The sequence below is a fragment of the Notothenia coriiceps genome, unplaced genomic scaffold (assembly GCF_000735185.1).
Source record: "Notothenia coriiceps isolate Sejong01 unplaced genomic scaffold, NC01 NC01_scaffold00012411, whole genome shotgun sequence".
NCBI classification, from domain to species: domain Eukaryota; kingdom Metazoa; phylum Chordata; class Actinopteri; order Perciformes; family Nototheniidae; genus Notothenia; species Notothenia coriiceps.
In genome coordinates this window covers 220916-242009 of record NW_011345112.1, presented here as the reverse complement: position 1 = coordinate 242009, position 21094 = coordinate 220916, and the positions used below count along the sequence as shown (strand labels likewise).

The following is a 21094-nucleotide window of genomic DNA, read 5'->3' as shown; positions in this document are numbered from 1 at the left end:
TGTTCACTGCTATTGCTACCTCAGAACGTTCATTTTTATACTGAGAAACTGTGCCTTGAAGCCATATCAAAATGTTGAATTGTTCATTCAGGGATTCATTTCAGAAATAAAACCAGCTTGAAAAGCTATTTTGGTCTGTTACTCCTTTTTGTTTTAGTTTCTGTTACCTTGTAGGTGGTTGTTCTGTTAAGTAACTTGAAAAATAACCATAATAACCGACATGAAAAAATATCGTGATATATATCATCTATCGTGATACTGCTTGAAAAATATCGTGAGAATATATTTTTCAATATCGCCCACCCCTAGCTGCGACTATCTTCATTATTGATTCACATGTGGATTATTTGATCAAGTATTCAATGGATGTAGATCGAAGTGAAAACAAGTCATTTCTCTCGTCAATGTCTTTCCAATTGGGGGTTAGTTGGACCAAAAGTCTAACACCCAAAGGTATTCAGTAAACCATCAGAAATGCAGCACATTTTGACATTTGAGGAGCTTGAACAAGAGAATATCTGCTTGAAAAATGTAGGATCAATTAGTAAATAGTATACTGGCAATCAGCAGGCATCATCAACTATGGAAGGTATATTTGTGATACGTAGATATATTGAAAATGTGTGTGGTTGTTGTCGCGTTCCCTTGAGGGGTCTCTGCTCTTTACGAGGCAGCGTTTCCTACTCAGAGGATGATCGGAGAGAGAGAGGGAGAGAGAGGGAGAGACAGAGAGAGAGAGAGACCCTGGGTTTGGGCAGCAGTCCGTGGAAAGCCAAAGCAATGATCCTCTTAGGGCCTGTTACATCATCCAGCGGGCTGACTGATATAATCCTTTAAATCTGATATTAGGGAAGAAACTCGGACACGACTGAGCCTCGGCACTTAGACGGTTAAGCAGAGAAGCTGATATTGCTGAACAAACTGTAGTGATAAAATCCACGTTTTTTTAGATGTCATGCTATAGTGTGGAAATGTAAAGGTTAGTTAAACAAGACGGTCGCTTTGAGATTTGATCAATCGCATATATCTGGGTCCATAACAAATGTATGATCCTTCCTCGAAACAGAGTTTAAAGTTGTGGGCTTTCAGGATATTAAGAGGAATTCATTCTAGGGGCTTTTGTGCTACAGGATTTCTTCAAGATACAAAAACAACTTCTCCATATCCTGCGTCGCTGGATTCTTCCCTTCACCCTTAAGGTTGAATTAGTTACGGTTCCTTGATCGCAACACTTTCCTTTTTGTGAAATCTGGGACAGACCGTCAAGAGAGAGAAAAGGATGCCACGCCAGAGGCTGCTCTTATCGGAGTCAGACACACGTCCTGAAGCTAGAGCTCAGCCTGCACAACAGTGGGTACACCTGACAGGGAAACCGGGCCGTGTGCAAAACCAGCAGCTCCGTAACACCAGGGTCAGTGATGTTACTCTGAGACAAGCTTCATATCAGAATCATATATTCAGAGACAGTGACTTCTCCATCAGACCGTAGACTGGAATTCTGCCATTATTGTGCTTTACAATTAAAACCCAGAAATGTTCAATCCAGTAAACAACCTGAAAGCGTAGATGCAGATGTAAAAAAATATCACATCAGCTGAACTCACAGGAAGAACAATGACCCTGAAAATGTACTTTCCAGTCTTTTAAAGTAAACAGTTCATCCTTCCCTTTATCTTTGATGAATACAACACAGTATGCAGGAGTTTTACAATGGCACTCAGAGCATGTCGAAATAACATGAACCAAAAGTAACATGACCTAGTAACCAGTGCTATCGTAAAAAGGCTAGGCTAACTAGCTTCCACACTCCATTTGTAAGATAAACTAACTGTGTGTTCTCATTTATTGAATGCAATAAAAAACAAATATGTAGAACCTTTTTCAAATCAGATTTTGGGAGGATTTGATAATGACATTTAATAAGGACCCAGAGTACATTTGTATTTTTAACATAATCTAGATGGTGCTTATTGAGTCTCACCCCGTTCTCACTGTTCTTCTCTCCGCTGCTTCCACTTCTGCGACTCGTTTGATCCTGAGACTGCTGACTCCCTGCAAACAGAAACAGTCGCCATCACACACACAAACAAATGTGCACGCAGCCACAAACAAGTGCAGATTAAGAGGCAACAACCATTGTCAGGAATGGTTTGAAAATCCACTGACTTGATCGCTGATGACAGCGGCATTTAGAACTGGGACAAGCGCTGCTGACTAAAGCCGCACCGAGCACAAGCGTTTTTTTTAATAAAACAGATTTGATGGAGTAAATGATTTAAAACCTCACAGGAAGGTAGGGCTGAACGATTAATCGATTTTAAATCGAAATCGCGATTTGAAATGATGCGATTATCAAATCGCAAAGCCTGCGATTTTTTTTAACCTTTTTTTTAACAATTTTTTTGTTTTGTTTTCTTGTGTGTCAGTCATCCACACCAATCAGAAGTGCTGTGCTCCACATGTACCAGCCATTGTTAACCAATCAGAAGTGGCCCATGATAGAAGGTGATAGACAGATTGATCCAATCACCTGCCAAGTCTTTTTGAAAGTGCCTGCCTTTTCCAAATGGCTTCCAATGGAGCTTTCCTAGATGGTTTGGTGAAACAAACCATCTGAGTCAGGTTAGTAATGCTCCATCACATGTTTCTATTACAGGGTGAATCTTAAACTGAAGCTTGACTTTAAAGCAACCCAACGGACGTTTCATGTAAGTTTAGTTCTTTCACTCGTAGCTCGGGCTGCGGGGGTGCTAGAGACGGGAGCACGTTGATGCGACCTTCCTAGCCGGAGATATGGCGCATTTTACAATAAACTTCTGTTGGGTCGTTTAAAAACAAATATCGCAAATCGAATCGCAATATGTCAGAAAAATCGCAATTAGATTTTTTCCCAAAATCGTGCAGCCCTACAGGAAGGGATAGAAAACTAGCAACTTATGCTGCACTTCTAAAAAAGATCCTCAGATATTTTGAGGGTAACTCACTTTCTTAGTCAAGCTCCACACTTATATCAAATATGAATCACATCTGGATCACGGCAGAGTGAGTTTGCTTCCCTGCCGCCTCTTGACTTTGAGTGTACTTCAACTCAATTCCAACATTTGAATAAATCCTACTCTAGCTCAGCCCCTGATCATGTGCAGCACTGGTTTTAGCGATTGATTTTAAGCGTGGGTGCTTTTTTATGTGGCTATACTCCAAAAACATAAAGGCAAAAAAGGTTCATGTCAATGCAGTGTGTGTGCGTGCAAAAATGTGGCACTGATTTATTCCTTTGACATGCCCCATCAAGTATTGATTACACTTTTTGAAAAAAGTCACTTTGATTGACACCACGACTAAAGCTGAGCAGCGAGCCGGAACCGCTGTCAGGGATTTTCTGGAAAACAAACCCCACCCTCCATTTTCCACATGGAGAGAAAACGTCCAGACAGAGCCGACACGATAACACACACACCTTGATCGCTGCTCTCTGTCGGTGAGTCTTCGTGCCGGAGGAAGAACTTGACTTCTTGTTTCCGAGGCCCCCATTTCTGAAGATGTTCATACATCATGTGTTCGAAGGGGATCGCTCGCTCTACAGAGACAGAACAGGAAAGAGTAGTTCAACACATTTGTTCCATGGAAACAGCTGTGTAAAAACAAAACACACCAGTACCATAAGTTATCTGAAGCACACTGAACACCTAGGTAAATATCTTGTTTGTTCAAAGTGTAAAAACACCACTGGCTTAAATAAGAGTGTTAGCCTTCCCTGTTCTAAAATGATTCCAATAATCTCAATATGGCATTATGGGATTAATTAGTCTACAACTGTTATTCATTAAGCAAAAGAGCACACTTCCAAAATGTCAACGTGTTCCTTTTACCAGAAAAAGAAAATGTACACATGGCAAAATGGCAAATAAAAAACATTATTCAAACATTATTTTGGGGTTGTTTCTGTCAAACTGGAGGTCTCTACGCGGGATTATATCCTGCCATACATTTGCAAAGACCATGTACTAGTGATACAATATTACAGTATGTAATAACGAAAGAACCCACAACACAGGTGACACACTGAAAGCCAAAGCAAACCTGTCGTGGGAGTGGAGGGGTTCAACTACGATGATTGAAAAACTAATAAAAGTCTAAAACATTCAATAACAACAGAAAAAAGGATGACTTTAGGCGCACTATGCTGTAATCTCTCTGTATCTATCAGCATAGGGTTTGCTCAGATTTAAATCAAGTGATGAAATCCCTTTAACAATATCAAGAGGACAACGCTCTGTGGATAAAGAGAGACAAAGCGACAGTGACAAAGACAGAGAGGTTTTAGGAGGGTCGGGCTGGGGGCAGACAGCTGCTTTGTCAGGCACCCGCCGAACATGATTGCATAACGCGGGTTGATAAAGCCCATGGCCGGGATGTTGTTTTCAGCTGGGGAGTGGCCCCTCAGCAAAAAATGCTGATAACACCGGGTGTGTCAGCAGGGCTGTGGGGATGGGAGCAGGTCGCTCGGGCCGAGTGGAATCTGCTGTGACAGAGCTATGGACTGACCCAGCACGTAACCCTTTTCTGACCTACACATTGTACTTCAAGTATGATTTCAAAGTGTGTTAAAAGCACTTTTTTTCCTTATTCAAGGATGTGAGGTTGTCTAATGATTTCCCTCCTCCCAGGTAGGCCCTTCTCAGCACCTGATCTTTCTTTAATGAATCTTGTTTTTACATTAATGAAGAAGGCTAGAGGCTACTGCTCTATATAATTACATTCTTGCGCATGTAAGTGAAGTGCCAAGCTCGGGATAATGGAGTTCACCTTCATGCATTACTGGTTACAACCGGCTTTTCTTCCTTTTGAGCTTCCCATGAAAAAGAGCTCAGTGTTCTGAGTTCTTACCGTTGCCTCTCCAGACCTCAGCCAGGTGGCAGCCGCTCTCCCCGGGCTCTTTGCAGAACTCCACGACATCCCGGCACGTCGTCTCAGGGGTGATGGGCACCTCCGTCACAGCCTGCTCCCCATCGCTGAGGTACACCGTCAATATCATCTAAAAAGATGGATAAAAACACACAAAAATCAGGAAAGAAAAACACAAAACAGTGGCAGATCATACTGGCAGAAATGGACCTACAGATGGCGTTACATGAAAATGTGTTCTCTCTTGAAATATTACTACAATTTAGTTTTTGGGTAACACAAAGCCTAGTCTGCTGATGGGACACTTTAAACATCCACCAGGCCCAACTGTTAGCTTGGACTCATGCCTTTGCCTGCCACATTTCTGTTAACTATGATTATGGCGTGCCGAAGTGTTAAGGATACACTGTTTAACCTGGGAGGTAAGACATAGCAGTGCAAGCCCCCACATGCTTCTGTCTATGCACACATATCAGTAAAAGCAGAGATCTAACGCCCTGCTTTCCAAGTGCTAAACAAACAGCTTTCAGGACGCGACACGTTGAGTGAATGAACATCAGAGGAAACTGAAGGTCTAACCTGAACATATCCTCTTGAATGTGAGCCACTAAACGGCTTCATGGGGTAGCCCGGAGCCTGCAGAAGACATGATGAGGACTGAAATGTGCTAAATGCAGCGTCAAGTTATCACCTGCGAGTTCCTTTGTAGCTGCAGCGTAACAGCATTCTATAACTCTAATGTCCAAACAACTTCAGCCGAATGGAGAGGTGATGAGGAAAAGTTCAAAGCAAATATGAACTCTGGACTAATCCTAAACACACTGCCGGCAGAGTGCGTGTCTTTTGTTGGAAGGGCTAAATGATGGTTGATTAATCTAACAGCTCATTGGTAGGAAATTAACAGCTAGGTTCGAAACGTTTGGAAAAATATCTATTTCAGTTTTGTTTTTTTTGCCAATTGTGATTTAAATGTTCTATAAATAAAACTATAAGCCTAGTTGGTGTTACACACAATATTAAACAAAAGATAAGAAACATTGCATTAATATAGGGTGATTGTGCTTCTTTCTAAAAATAATTTGCCTAACATAAATACAGTGCAGCATATCTTATTCATCAGAGAACAGACTAGAGTTTCTAGCAGTTTGATCCAAAATGGAATTCTAGTTTTCATTTACTTTAAGCGGTCATGGTTAACAGAAATTTGAGATTATTTTATAGGGGAGGTTTTATTCTAAACTGGAATATGTACAAAAAAAGAAATTAAATAACATCATTTGGGATCAGGAAACATATATTGGCAATTATTTGGCCTTTTTGTATTCATATTTTTTGTATTTATTATCATAAATTAACGTCATGTTATTTTTCCTCCCTCAGCATATTTGCTCTATTTTTATATAATCTGTGTAGAGCGTAGACCAATTATGGTAATATCTATATGCTAATGTAACAACTGTCTCATATTTAGACAAGATTAGATGTAATTGGACACACACACACACACACACACACACACACACACACACACACACACACACACACACACACACACACACACACACACCCAGCTAGAAGAAAAAAAATCCCCAAATCCAGATGGTCCAAGATGATAAAAACCCATGTAAGAAGATTCAATGATGGCAACACATTGAATCACTGGGTTAAACATGTCTGTAAAACCACTGAAAAAACCGCACATTTTCACAATTTGGCAATTCATTTTCTGGGTAAACAACTTTGTGGATCCTAGAATGAGATTAATCAGCTTCTGGTTAAATAAAGCCAAAATACAGGATGAGAGGAGCAGTGGAAAATGTCCTCTAGTACTTTATACACAGAAAAAGAAAGAAGTTATGCCATAAACTGTCGTGTTCAAGGACAGTCAGTTGAATTACAGTTGCAGCCAGTTTCCCATCTGCCTTCGTTCAACCTGCACAAATTAACTTTCCCTTTATTGCTATTAAATGTTTTTGGGAGATGAGAACAGACCAAATGGTTTAATATAAACCTCTTTATATGCAGTGTTACAGAACATCGACATGATGTGTTTCCCTTCTGCCAGATTCTCATTGTTTCACTCTCGGGGGTTGAGGTGTGCCTTCCTGTTTCATTGGACAGTGACGAGCTCACAAAATAAAGTGCAGAGAGCCAAAATGGAGAGTACCTTCATACCAAAGCCAAGAGTTTGAAATGGATGTTCAAAATGAAATAAAAATGCTGGCTGTGTTTGAAAAGACTGAGTGTTATCATGACCTTCATGCATTTGAGATGCGGGTTTAGTTTAAGTAAACAGAGTAGAGAGTCCAGATTTCTTATTTTCCAGTAGCTTGCTTTTTAACTTGCATAGCTTTTGCACAATGTAAAGAAACAGTTCCAGAATAATGCAAAGAAAACCACGTAATCAAGACTTCAATGAAAAAGTCATATCAAAAGGCCTCTGTTATCAACTTAGTTTACACATGGTTCACAATGTCAAACCAAATCAATTGGCCAAAACCTACAGACCACTACACACCTTACTCTGTGAAGTGTGTACAAATATGTAATGTATCAACTTCAATTCAGGCATTTACACCTCGCCCACTTAGTAGGTGCTCCGATGCAAAGTGCGACGTAGCTCGTACATAACAAAGCCAATGAAATGGATGTTCAAAATGAAATAAAATGCTGGCTGTGTTTGAAAAGACTGAGTTTGTTCATTGAGATGTGAGTTTAGCTGGTTGTCAGTAAACAGAGTAGAAAAGAGAAAATCCAGATTTGAGCCGAGAAACAGTTCCAGAATAAGTCAAAGAAAACCACGTAATCAAGACTTCAAATGAAAAAGTAATATCCAAATGCCTCTATGTCAAGTTTACACATGGTTCACAATTCAAATTGGAGTCTACAATGCCAAACCAAATCAATTGGCCAAAACCCACAGACATTTACACACCTTACTCTGTTAAGTGTGTAGAAATACTTAATTTATCACTTAAGGTGCTCAAAGTGCGATGTAGTTTCCTTGATGCATAACCGTCTGTATGTGGGCCCTCAGGGTATATTTAGTGCTACAATGACTGTCAGAGTATGACATTTAATATTTAAGTTCAGTTACTGTCTGGGCTACGTATAGATTATAACTCCGGGAGTTCCTCGGAGACAAAGTGACTCACCCTTTGTAATAATGCAGCCGAGTGATTCATGGACATTTTCTGCAGCAGCCTAACTGAAACATTATAAATCACTCGTGCTTCGGAGCCTCTGCGACTTCACTCTAGTCTATTATGAATCTGAAAGCTGAGATTTTGGCAAATTCAGGAACAACTGGATGTATGATAAAGTGATACTGTAGTCGTGGCAATCTTAAAAAATACTGTTCGCCCATAACATCCTTCTATGACGAGTAATGGATGTCATTTTTGGGACCCTATCTGGAAGAGCATTAACAGAAAAAAAGGACATGGGGAGAAAATGAAAGTAAGCTGGGGACTAGTTATGCCTACATATTACTGATGGATAATTACTTTGCTAATCCCCCAGGGAAATTGGAGAGCTACCAGCTGCATAATAAGAGACAACATAGTATAGGAAGACAAATAATGAACACAAAACAACAACAACAGTGAGGCCAATAACAACATCGGTTTGAATACAGATCACAATGAAGCCACTATTGGAATTAGTTTTGGTGCATCCGTACTCACATTAATGACTACACTATGGTTCAGTCAAATATTATAGGCAAGACATGTTATGAAATATTGTAGTAATAAAACTATATATATAAATAAATAAATAAATAGGGCTGCGATTGATCATTGTTTTCATTAATCTGCAGATTATTCTGTAGATTAACCAACAATCATTTGGTTCATTGAATGTAAAATGTCTTAAAAATAGTATTTAAAAAAAAACAGTCTAACCTAGTTTCTCAAAGTCCAAGGTGAAGTCTTGTTTTGTCATTCCTAAGCATATAAATACTCACTTTTGCTATGATACAAAACTGAAAAAAAGTAAAAATCTCAACAACATTTCCTGCCATTTTTGCATGAAAATGATCAATTATCATTTATTTTCTGTTGATCGACGACCCACTTAGTCAACTAGTAGATGCAGTTATAAAAAAAACTGGGTTGTTTTAGTTTCCTTCTTTTTTAGAACACCAAAATAATCACTTGACTGCAAATGTGGGCCTATTTGAAAACTAATCATTAAAAGCCAATACTGAATATTCTAAGCTAAACCTCTGTCACATAAATAGAAACCACTACATCCTGCGAATAAGCATTCAGATGGTGACAGCGTAGAAAAGACAAACTCCAGTGATCCAGCTCTCTGACCCCTGGAGGAATACCAACCGCCCGCACTAAGTTGCGTCTGCCCATGGTTGTGGCTCTCTTCACTGCCCTCCGTTTCCTCCTGATCTCCTTCTTTGGTGGCCGGTGGTATTCCTTTGCCCAAATGGGATTTTCCTTGGAGATGCTAACAAGGCCACGTAACACTATAGCGACAAACCGCTTCATCATAGCACTGCCGCTCTCGCAGGCATGAGACTTAATTGTTATGCCATCCCGAGCAGACCTCTGAAACCGACAGCGGTGCGTGCATTTGTAAAGTGCTGCAGAGGAGACTTGGGAGGAAGAAACACTTGCTGTATGTGTAATTCGGAGAGGGAGGGGAAGAGAGAGAGCAAGAGGGAAACAAACAGTAAAGGAGAGAAAGAGAGAGAGGGACCGGGAGGTGCCCACTAGTCCTTCGATTGGAAAGAAGTCCTTGTGTTGTGCCAGTGGCTGCAACACCAACGACTCCGTGCTAATGAGAATACTTTGGCTGCAGCTCTGACTGGCAAGACGCTCAGGACACTATGATGAGGCAGGAAGAACATCATTCTTACTCTCCATGTTGGCTGAACACAGGGCGTCACAATGATGACATTTTAAGTGATGATTATTAAATAATTGCAATTAAATAAATATTGTCTTGTTTGTTAGTTTATACCAAACAATTATAATGTCACAAAGAAGGGGTTTGGAGACTAACTTTAACCTATACTACCAACTTCAGCATACATGTATTATCTGCTTCAGTCCACAGAACTAATGTGTTCATCACGTGATGCTATGGAGCCTGAAATCCGTTTACCATTGACTTCCACAGGGAAGGAGAAGTCAGAAGCCATTTTTCTTTTTTAGGTGAATTACATTCCAAGTAAGAACACTTAAATATCTCTTATTAAATCATAAAGGTTGTAAAATACTGGATGCAGAGTTATTTTCCTTCCTGTTAGTGAGCTTGCTCTGCAGATCAGGGTAGTTCGAAACCAAACCCTGCTTTGAACGCTGTATCTAGTTCCATCCATCCATTTCATAATAGATATGAACCTTATTGCTTTATATTTGTTGCCACATTGATACCATTAGCTTCAAATTCCTTTATATGGGAATCAACAGTAAAATGATCGCAGTCAGCTCAAATAATCCCCATCAGGCGATTATGCAATAACTGCGACAGGCCTAGCTGTACATGTATAGAAACATACAGCGTGCCTTCAGCCCAGAGTCCTGCATCGGGTACCCGACGGGTGACCCGCAAAAAAGGTGATTCGCGGGTGGTATTTTTTCAAACGCTTTTTTCTGGGTAAAACAAAGATGATGCGAGTCGGGTCGCTGGTGTTGCATAATAAATATATTAAAATAATAATAATTTAGTTTAATGTTTAAATCCTCAGACCTCTCCCCCGCGCATCAATCTGCTGCTGAGCGCGCCACATTCGAAATGGCTGAGGTGAAGCTCTCTAGCGGAGAATACAGCATTTTCAATAACACTTCCTCAAGAGCGAAATCCAACGTCTGGGAGGCTTTTGGTGTCATCCTAGATGGAGAGAATAACCAACATCTCACGCTTTTTGAGACAAATATGCGACTGCGTGTTTTAATAATTGCACGTTTTCACTGCTCATATATATGCGGGTTCGGGTCAGGTTGCGGATCTAATTGGCAATATGTGCGGGTAGCGGGTCGGGGTCCGGTATTGCAGGTCGCGGGTGCGGGTCTTGAAAATCAGACCCGTGCAGGACTCTGCTTCAGCCTGATGCTCCTGTGGGCATCATCAGGAGATTGGGGGCTTTTATCATTTAACTCCTGAGAGGGAGAGTGGATGCTTGGCTGGCTTCATCTCCAGCAGGATGAATCAAACAGTCATTTTCTTTCACAAATCCTGTCACTCATTTACTATTAAAGAGGAGGTATACCTATGATGAATAAAGAAAGATCAAGCGCAGAATATTGCTTCCTGACAGCAAAGGACTTGAACTGAAAACGTCCACAAATGCAACGATTGAAGACATTGCAATGAAATAAAGATGGAGTCCACTTCTAAACGTATCTACTCATATTATGCCAGAGAAAAACCGTACAGTAGCACAGCAAGATAAATGAAACTAAACACAAGCTGAATTGTGTGAAACAACTAGTAGAGCACATACACTATGGTCAGGATTATGCATGACACACAAATAGCTTAATCATAGCTCAATCCAAGACAGCTATTGAGTGGGACATGAGGAGGTTGCCTTTGACATTTTTGACTAATATAGAAACCACATTTCGTGCAGCAAAATATCCCAAACACTCAAGATGTTAATGAACCATATAGAGGCAAGATGAGGTAATGATGTGGAATAAACTGAAAGCCTCATAGAAAACTATTCAGAAAATAAATGCTCTTCTTACTTCCATTGAAATTATAAACCTGGACAGGGCATGGGAACAAAGAAGATGTCATCTACTCTTTCAAAAAAAGGATGTGTCCCTGTCCCTGACTGAAAGCTGACTAATGTCCATGAGGGGAAGAGTCTAATTAATAATGCATATTGATTCAACCAATATAAAAGGAGATCTAGCCTTTTTAAACAGGAGAGAGTTGTTTAATAAATCAAAAAATGACTATTTTTAGAAGTTTGACAAAAAGGGTCTGACATTAAGTCATATTCAATTTATGGCATTTGACTGTTTAATAGGGAGTGCCTTCTGGCTGAGCTGATGTCATTTTAGAACAAGCTCACGAATACCACCCAAAAATAGTATAAGCGACAACAAGATGCAATGTTTACGTTTTCCTGTAAGTCATGCTCTGCCCGGCTCGCTGTGTGAGATTAATGCCACTTGACAATCTACTCAGCTCCGAAGTTTCCCCTCAACAACAGAGCATTAGTGGACGCAGCCACACAGACCTAGATCTCCCGACGTCTCATTGGCTGCCCGAGTCACGCGAGACCCGAGTGCGGGGCTGCCTCCCTGCTCCACTGGCTCTTTGACTCTGATCGCCCCTTGGTGCCACAGGGTACAAACGTCTACAGAGGCGACCATCGCAGTCCCCCCTGAGAACTCTACAGTGAATACCGAGTAGCTTCTCTGTCGTCCTGTACTCCTGAAAACTCTCAAGTGTCACCGTGATACTGTATTTTCCCTGGCCAAGAATCGCCTCCATATACGACAAAACCTTACTAAACCTGCAGTAAACTTATCCTGCGTCTGAGTTCATGTTCACACTCCCTGAAGGCCAAAGAGGCTGCTATCACTTTACCCACAATACACCACAGCATTCTCAGCACGACAGATAACAAAAGAAGTCTCAACAAAGCATGACTCCTATAGTGTTGCCGTTCAGGTATTCTACTCTTTGTCACAGAGCGTCTTGTACGATAACACCAGGGAAAACAACAGATGGAAACGAGTTCTACTTCATTTATCATGCAAGAACGAAGCAACGTTATTCAACACAAATGCATTATTATAGAGACAATAGTACCTGGTGTACAGTAAACCTGTCCCGATGTACAGCAGTGTAAATCAATAATGCATATAATTGCAGGAAAATGTATTCTATTCAGCGTTGTTAAAACACAAACCAAATGCCAAGCCCTGTTTAAATGTCTCCTGCCGAGGGGCCTTGTAACCATTAACATGAAAAATGTAAGTCCAGAAAGGAAATCAGCTGAAGTGATGACAAAAGATTAGGTACTAGAAGAAGTACAGTTTTTTTATTTCTGGGATAGATACAGATTAGTTGGGTGGCAGAGGGAAAGGAAAATGGACAGATATGAATCTTGCTTGAACTTGTGAGATGTACGACTGCACAGAGTCAGAGTGTAATACTAGGCTATTCATCTTAAATCGGTTAATCATCAAATTGTTAATGAAGACCCCCAAATGCTATATAGCAATAACAACATGTGGAACTATTCCTATTACTGCATAACACCTCAAAATGTTATGAACAACATTTATTTTTATAAGTAAATGTATATATTCTTTAAGGTTAAACCTGCACCCTTGGAAAGACAAGAAAGTGCCTACATTGTTTTCATTTCTAGATATGTTTGATTTGAGTAAGCCCTGTTTTAAGAGATGCATTTTTATTCATGCATATCTTTTTGTTTGTTGTTTATCTTGCGCAACATCAGGCAGAGGTTTATTCATGAATTTAAAATGTACCTTAAAAATAATAATAAATGGTCTTGGCATATATCATGACATAATAAAGGAACAATAAGTTGCATTTAAATGCCAGAGGTGCAGGGTGTGAGTGGACTTACCGGCATCATATTGGCAGCTCTGATCAGAACCAGGGGCGCATCGGCAGGTGTAATGACGGCTCACCCTGTTATCTTCAATGGCACCTTAGCTAGTTTTAGTTACTCCAATGTGTCAACCAACTGGGCATCAGTCCTCTCTGTAAACCCCAAAACAAGCTGAATGAATATAGTGCTCTAAAACTGAGCAGGGAGGAAAAACAGCAGCAAATGCTATCAGCCACAGACGTGCAATTTAAATGGCCCAGGCGTGGCTCGTGCAGCTGCTGCTACAAACAAGCCTGGCTGTTAGCTCGCAACGCAACGCTGAGGCGATTTAAAATCAAATGACATGCACAAACTTGATAATACTAAAGCCCAACACATTAAATACACTCACCAATGTCAGAGAGAATGCATTGTTTCGGGCAGTAAATCTTAGCTACGTTACTGTTGAAGGCACGTAGCTAGCCGAGCCAGCTGTCAGCCAGCTAACTCTCTCCGGAGGTGCTAGTAGTAGCTGCTCTCCGAGGCGGCTAAAGGACGGTGAGCCACAAGATATCACCGCTCTCGTCGGCCCTTTGGCTCACATTTAATGCACATCGGCACCAGCTATCGATGGAGTATGTTGCAAGCACACGACAGAAAAATAAATGTCCCCCAGATTAGGTTAAATTGGCTTTTTTCGAACGCAATGAATCATCGTTAGCAGGCTAGCAGTGAAATTACAAATAGCTGGAGTCCAGTTGTTGACGGGGGGAGGGGCGGGGCTTCACCGCAGCAGCACAGCGTCAGGTCGACGTGAGACGTCAAGAATCTGACGTCACCAGCCAGGATACCAGCTGCAGGTGACAGTGTTACTGCTTTTACAAAAAAAGAGAGAAATAAATGTATTAATTATTTTACATGATAAACCAATTTGTCATTTATTTTATCATTGTTTGTACAAACAAAATGTGTGGGTTCATGTTGAGGACAAACAATACAACTTCAGTATGATATACACTTTAAAGGTGATGGATTTTATACAAATATTGTCTTATTTATACAACTAGGCCTGATTTTATTTTTGGGAACATTCACAAGAAGATATGGACTGACTCTAAACCAAATTTTGCACATTCATACCTAGATTTACAACAGTAAGGCACCACTATCAAAGATATTAAAACATTTTTTTTTTTAAAAGAAGGCAATCAAAACCAAATGTGTATTTGATTAATATTTAATTTGAAATGTTACCGTTTTTTCACTAGTTTCTTTCTTTTTTAATATTTATTTAGTTTTTTTTTAACTCTGTATAAGTACCTATGAACCCCTGAAGTTAATGTTTGGTTATATAATGTTTGAATGAAGGGAAATAAAACATATTATTATTGCCTGATTATTTGAAAAAATAGAACTAATGTTGGACCACACTTTTAACTTGATGTTACCCATCTAACATCCAATTCCTTCTTGTTTTTTCTCCTCATTCTCATATCACATGTTGTGCTTTTAGGTGGCATATTCCTATTTTCTGTCAACAATGGTTTAAGGGATATTAAATAAATGACCTGAAAATTCCTGATTTGTTCTCATACTTGATTAAAGAAGGCTTTATAAGTATTGACAGCCAACAGCCGTAAAATCCCCAGATAACATGCAAACATTTTGATAGATAAAAGACTTCAAATGCATGTGGCCACATTTATTTATTTATCCTAACAGGATGAAACCCTCTGGATCTGGGTTTCAAGGGGCTTTCAATAAGCTCAATCTTGCAGGGAAAATAGCAGGATGATGCATTTTTAAAGGGTGCCAACAAGTTGTGCTGTTTTTGTAGATTTAGAGTAACATAAAAAAAGTATTGGTCTAAGAACTGATATATATATTTGTAATGAAGTATGACAGCTTCTTCTAGACTCTGACATGTTTTGCTGTTGATGACGGATGTTATAGTTTTGGACACCTTCTTCCTCAGTTTAGCTCAAGATGACACAAAGCTCCCTTTTCAATCTCCCTACAGACATATGACAAAAAGATTATAAAAGGATGGTTTGCAGCCCTGAAGGGACAAGGTGTGTATATCTGTATGTTAAGGTTGAAAATGAATCACAGTATTATAGTAGCATAATAATGTCAGAGAGGATGATGTTTTATGATTTTTGCATTCAAATCTTTACATAAGTAATACAAAAAAGTTGAGATTCAGCTTTTAAAGCCTGTATGTTTTATGGATCATAAAATCAAAACAAAGTGAGAGTTGAAAGTCACACTAGTGACTCCAAGTGGTGCACAGAGAGAAGTGACACTGTAATGTAAACCAGAAATGCATTTTGCCAAGAGCCATTACTCTTATCTTATATCATTTGAGAACCCTTTAAATATCTATGCACACCCTGCCAATTTAAAGTAAATATTGACATTTCTTCATAAAACCATTTACCTACAGTATTCTCATGAGTTTTTTTCTCCAAACAGTGTTCAGACAGAAACTGAGAAACACCTTAGAAATACCGTAGAAAACATTGACCCATGTCGTTAATATTAGGTAATTATCAAGGATAATAAAACCATTAAGACTTTGTCAGAGAGGATTCCTTTATTTGGAGCTTCTCGAGACCTTTAATTACAATTAAAATCAGATAGGTTGTGACAGAAAATATCAAAAGGTATAAGCAGCTGTTTCAATTGATGAAGAAAGCGTACACACACAATCAAAAACAAATGTCCTCCATGGAGAGGAGGAGCAAACTTTGAATTTACAACAACCACAAGGGACAAACGGTACTCATTGTGCCTTTAAGTGCCATGACCTTTCAGGTTCACAGTTAATTCATTCAAATACAAAAGGCAACAAAACTAAATGCAGGTTATAGTCAGTAGTAATTGTAACATTAAGCCTTTCTGAGCTCTGATGATACGTGGTTTGCCCTTTACTCACGAGAGGTCAGCCATTCGGTGAAACATTTGATTAAACCAAACTATTATTATTATCATTATTTCATTAAATCACTCAGTTTACATTACATTGCATTTAGCTGACGCTTTTATCCAAAGCGACTTACAATAAGTGCATTCGACCAAGAAGATACAAACTTGAAGAAAACAGAATCATATAAGTACATCAGGTTTCATAGAGCTAAAACAATTCAAGTACTACTCAACTGGCTTTAGATAAGCCAGTCCTTTATTAGTGTATAAGTGCTTTGTTCGTATATAAGTGCTTTGTTAGTAATTCTATCGCTCGAAGTGGAGTCTAAAGAGATGAGTTTTCAGTCTGAAGAAGATGTGTAAGCTTTCTGCTGTCCTGATTTCAATGGGGAGCTCATTCCACCATTTTGGAGCCAGGATAGCAAACCAACGTGTTTTTGCTGATGGGAACTTGGGTCCCCGTCGCAGTGCGGGTGCAGCGAGCCGTTTGGCTGATGCAGAGCGGAGTGCACGTGCTGGGGTGTACGGTTTAACCATGTCCTGGATGTAGGAAGGGCCAGATCCATTCGCAGCATGGTACGCAAGTACCAGTCTCTTGAAGTGGATTCTAGCAGTTACTGGAAGCCAGTGAAGGGAGCGGAGGAGCGGCGTGGTGTGGGAAAATGTTGGAAGGTTGAAGACCAGACGAGCCGCTGCATTCTGGATGAGCTGCAGAGGTCGGATGACACATGCAGGTAGACCAGCCAGGAGGGAGTTGCAGTAGTCTAGGCGTGAGATGACGAGAGCCTGGACCAGAACCTGCGCGGTTTTCTGGGTCAGCTGGGGACGTATCCTCCTGATGTTGTAAAGAGTGTATCTACAGCAGCAGGTTGTAGCAGCGATGTTTGCNGTGGTGTGGGAAAATGTTGGAAGGTTGAAGACCAGACGAGCCGCTGCATTCTGGATGAGCTGCAGAGGTCGGATGGCACATGCAGGTAGACCAGCCAGGAGGGAGTTGCAGTAGTCTAGGCGTGACGAGAGCCTGGACCAGAAGCTGCGTCGCTTTCTGGGTCAGGAGGGGACGTATCCTCCTGATGTTGTAAAGAGTGAATCTGCAGTAGCGGGTTGTTGCAGCGATGTTTGCAGTGAAGGACAGGTTGTTAGGGTTTACAAAAAATGGTCTTGAAGGACCGAAAGAACGAGATCGCGGATACAAGCGGCCGAGATGGGTTTTCTCCGCAGGGTGGCCGGTGTCTCCCTTAGGGATAAGGTGAGAAGTTCGGTCATCCAGGAGGGACTCGGAGTTGAACCGCTCCTCCTTCGCGTCGAAAGGAGCCAGTTGAGGTTGTTCGGGCACCTACCTAGTTAGGATGCCACCTGGGCACCTCCCTAGAGAGGCGTTCCAGGCACGTCCAGCTGGGAAGAGACCAAGGGGTAGACCTAGGACCAGGTGGAGGGATTATATCTCTTCCCTGGCCTGGGAACGCCTTGGGATCCCCCAGTCAGAGCTGGTTGATGTGGCCAGGGAAAGGAACGTTTGGGGCTCTCTGCTGGAACTGCTACCTCCGCGACCCGACCACGGATAAGCGGGAGAAGATGGATGGTCTTGATAGTTTATACAGTCCACTCCACTCTCCCTTTACTATGGAAGCTTTATCCTTAATACGATTCCGGAGACTTTCTTCCTGTAAAGTGAAACATATTCTTTTAGATAGTGCAAGGGCATAAAGGGTCCAGTTCAAAGAAAATAGTCAATATACTGTAAGTGTTTGAGTAACATTAACGTCTCATATTTAGCCATTGAGCCTCTCACCGTAACAAAATTGTCCGTCTTTGGAATAAACTTATACATCAAGTGTTGGTATATTTGGCTGCGAGGAGCGAGCACATGGAGGTGGAGATGACCGACGGAAGTAAAGGGAGGTTGGTGGAAGCCGAGGCTGTGTAGGAAAACACATAAATGTAAAGGAAACATTTTAATAAATTCATAAAAAACTTAAAATAACAAAAACCTTTTGACAGAGTGAGTATTTCCACCTCTCTTAACATTTTAAGCTACAACCATATAGTCGGAATTGAGCTTAAAGGTGCATTTCAACAACAAAATATTCCTCTAGAGCTCACTGGTTTCTTATTTCTTATTAGTTTTAACCTTATGAAAAAGGGAAAAAACAACAGATTGCTGTTGGCGTAGATGCTGGATTATTTTGTTTGCACTTTATATACATTTAAAAAAAAAAAGGAGATAGAATGCTTGTTTGGAGCCAGGTTAGCGGTTTAACTCTTTGTGCTAAACTCATAGTCTTATGCCTGACATCCAGATATGTAGTATCAATCATGTCATTTAACTTTCCACAAGATATTCCTTTAAGCTTTGTGCTTATTGAAGGTCAAACACACACAACCACACACACACACGACCGTTCTTCCTACCTTATATCCTCCATATTAGTGATCCCTTGGTCTTGTAGCACAGCTTTCCCCATTTCAGCCATCCTCTTAACTGTTGGATACAAGTTACAATACTTCAGTTATACCACTATTAGGGAGCCCCATAATAAGATGAACTCAAATAAAGGATAAGGTAAATCCAGATGTTTAAAAGTAAATGCGGAAGTTGCAGTATCAGTTGTGGAAATACTTTCAGCAGCAGTCTCATAACACCTAAATAGCTCTAAAGGTATAGTAAGAGTCTTTGCAGCTTTATTTGTAGAAGCTGTAGTAGTGTGACTATAAGCAGTAAGGGACAGCAGGTCAGGAGAAATAGAGGTTCCGTGTTTTTGCAGAGCTTTTTATTAGCTTTTAGTGATCTTATGACTGACCGAGATCAACGTTTCCCCTGTGTAGCGAGAAGCAGTTGTGGATGTGCTGAATGGGTACAACCAGGTAGTGGTGAGGAGCAGCAGGGTAAATGTCTCTAAAACACACCAGCTCATTGTTCTGTCAGAGAGGAAGGAATAACAGATACAAAACACACACATTAACCTACAGCCAATGAATGCAGCATGGATAAAACTCAGATGTATTATTGTGGGCCCCCATTCTCTGGAACAACAACGTGTTTTTGCCGTGTTTGTGGCCAAAACTGGACCCTTTATCTGTTAAGTCTATTCTTAAAATGCATTGTTATTTATTTAATTTTGTTTTACCTAACTTATTGTACTTTTTTATAATTTTTTTATTTACCATTTTGTAGTTTCTTTGCTCAAGTTATATCACTTTTAAATTGTTTGTATTATTATTTGTCTGACGTTTATTTCTTGTAGATCACTTTTGTACCTTGTCTTCTTGAAAAGGGCTATATAAAATAAAGTTTATTATCATTATTCAGATGCCTAATAACCTTTGTAAAAATGTAGACGTTTCTTCTTAACTAGCAAAACTAATAATGACATGTATTTTTAACCACTGCATAATTATCCATTCTCTGAAATGTAGAGACGTTGACCTTTAATAATTTTATTTTGTGTGTAGGCCTACCTCAGACTTCAACAATTTCATGGCTATTAAAACGAGAGTAAATATCCAGACCGAAAAAGGTCAACTGCTTCCGCTATGATGAAAGGCACAAAATGAGTCTGACTCTAACATCTCCATTGTTGCCATTTCCTGATTTAAAGACTTCTGAAGGATAACCAAACGGTATTTAAACCCTTATATTGTTGATACAATGGTGTAATGCAATAGAGGTGAGCTTTACCTGCCGTTACAACTTTAAGGATCTTACCTTTTTGATGACTTGTGTTTCTTTGTCTTGACCGTTTGCTATCAAACAGAAAATGCAAGTTTCATCGCTTTCTGAAGTTAACTTTGAGTTGTTTCCCAACATTTTTCAGATGGTCTTTGTTGTTTCCTTCATAACGCGTTGCCGGTAAACACAACCTATGATAGAGAGGCGAAGTCCCGCCCATCTACTGGTTACCCAGGCTCAGAGCCCTCTAGGGCTCTGCCCAGGCTGTATGTGGGCCAAAGATCGTCTATATTTACGAAGACATGTTACTCAATCTTGTTTCCATAAATCCTCACATCATACACGGTTTGAACCGTTTGAACACAATATTTCAAATCTTTTACTGGCTTGTTTAAACCGAAATAAACAAATAGAGTGACATTATAGAGGAATAAATGTAATGAAATGTGTGGGGGAAACTTCTGAAGCAATTGGAGTCAGGACTCAAACACGAAGGAGAGCTGGAGCCAGATGTCAAACACTGATGGTTTATTTGAAGCTTCGGCCGGAGAATTCACAAGACATGTCACGGGCCACGAGTTGACCACACGGTTGAGAGATGCCACAAACAATAAATTCTGAAGAACCCTCCTGTAGCTCGAGGTTTTAACTAGTTCAGAGTGTAATAATCAACATTCTTCAATAGATAGACTAAACAGCTGAGGACACTGAATCACAGTCGTTGTCGCGTATGGCTCGGGGTCATCTACACCCATAGACTGTATTATATAAAGTCTACACCCCGAGAAGGATGTGTTCCAGGTGTCCCACAACAATAACGATCTCTGATAGAGAGTTGCCCGGTCATAAACTGGCAACATCAACAATATGCTAGGCCGAGGGCAGCCCCTCCTTATGGGAGATAACAGCTTCTCAAGGTTGGTCAGCTGCGTCAGAGGGCGAACGACATGCAGGGCAAATTATTCCCCAACAAAATGTAACATTAAATATGTGAAAGGGTCAGATCACAGAAATGTCCTCTCAACTGGAAGTTCTTGGTATACAATAAT

The 21094-nt window shown here is 40.3% G+C and overlaps 2 protein-coding genes across 2 annotated transcripts in view; both read right to left on the bottom strand.

Annotated features, from left to right (window-relative positions):
- The window catches only part of ppp1r13bb (protein phosphatase 1, regulatory subunit 13Bb), a 34545-nt gene extending 16817 nt beyond the window's left edge, over window positions 1-17728 (bottom strand). The window contains exons 1-6 of the mRNA XM_010773342.1: window positions 17716-17728; window positions 13860-14319; window positions 13484-13620; window positions 4888-5035; window positions 3458-3577; window positions 1982-2052 (exon numbers count right to left, since the gene is read on the bottom strand). Coding sequence (XP_010771644.1) covers window positions 1982-2052; window positions 3458-3577; window positions 4888-5035; window positions 13484-13492 — 348 coding nt within the window. The 5' untranslated portion in view covers window positions 13493-13620; window positions 13860-14319; window positions 17716-17728. The remainder of the gene's footprint in view (window positions 1-1981; window positions 2053-3457; window positions 3578-4887; window positions 5036-13483; window positions 13621-13859; window positions 14320-17715) is intronic.
- Window positions 17729-17882: 154 nt separating this feature from the next.
- LOC104947347 (histidine triad nucleotide-binding protein 3-like) lies at window positions 17883-20247 on the bottom strand. Its single transcript, XM_010773340.1, has 5 exons — window positions 20082-20247; window positions 19177-19294; window positions 18788-18857; window positions 18168-18294; window positions 17883-18039 (listed from the first exon to the last, which is right to left on the bottom strand). The coding sequence occupies exons 1-5, from the start codon at window positions 20181-20183 to the stop codon at window positions 17914-17916; spliced, it is 543 nt and encodes a 180-aa protein (XP_010771642.1). The 5' UTR covers window positions 20184-20247; the 3' UTR covers window positions 17883-17913.
- Window positions 20248-21094: the final 847 nt, after the last annotated feature.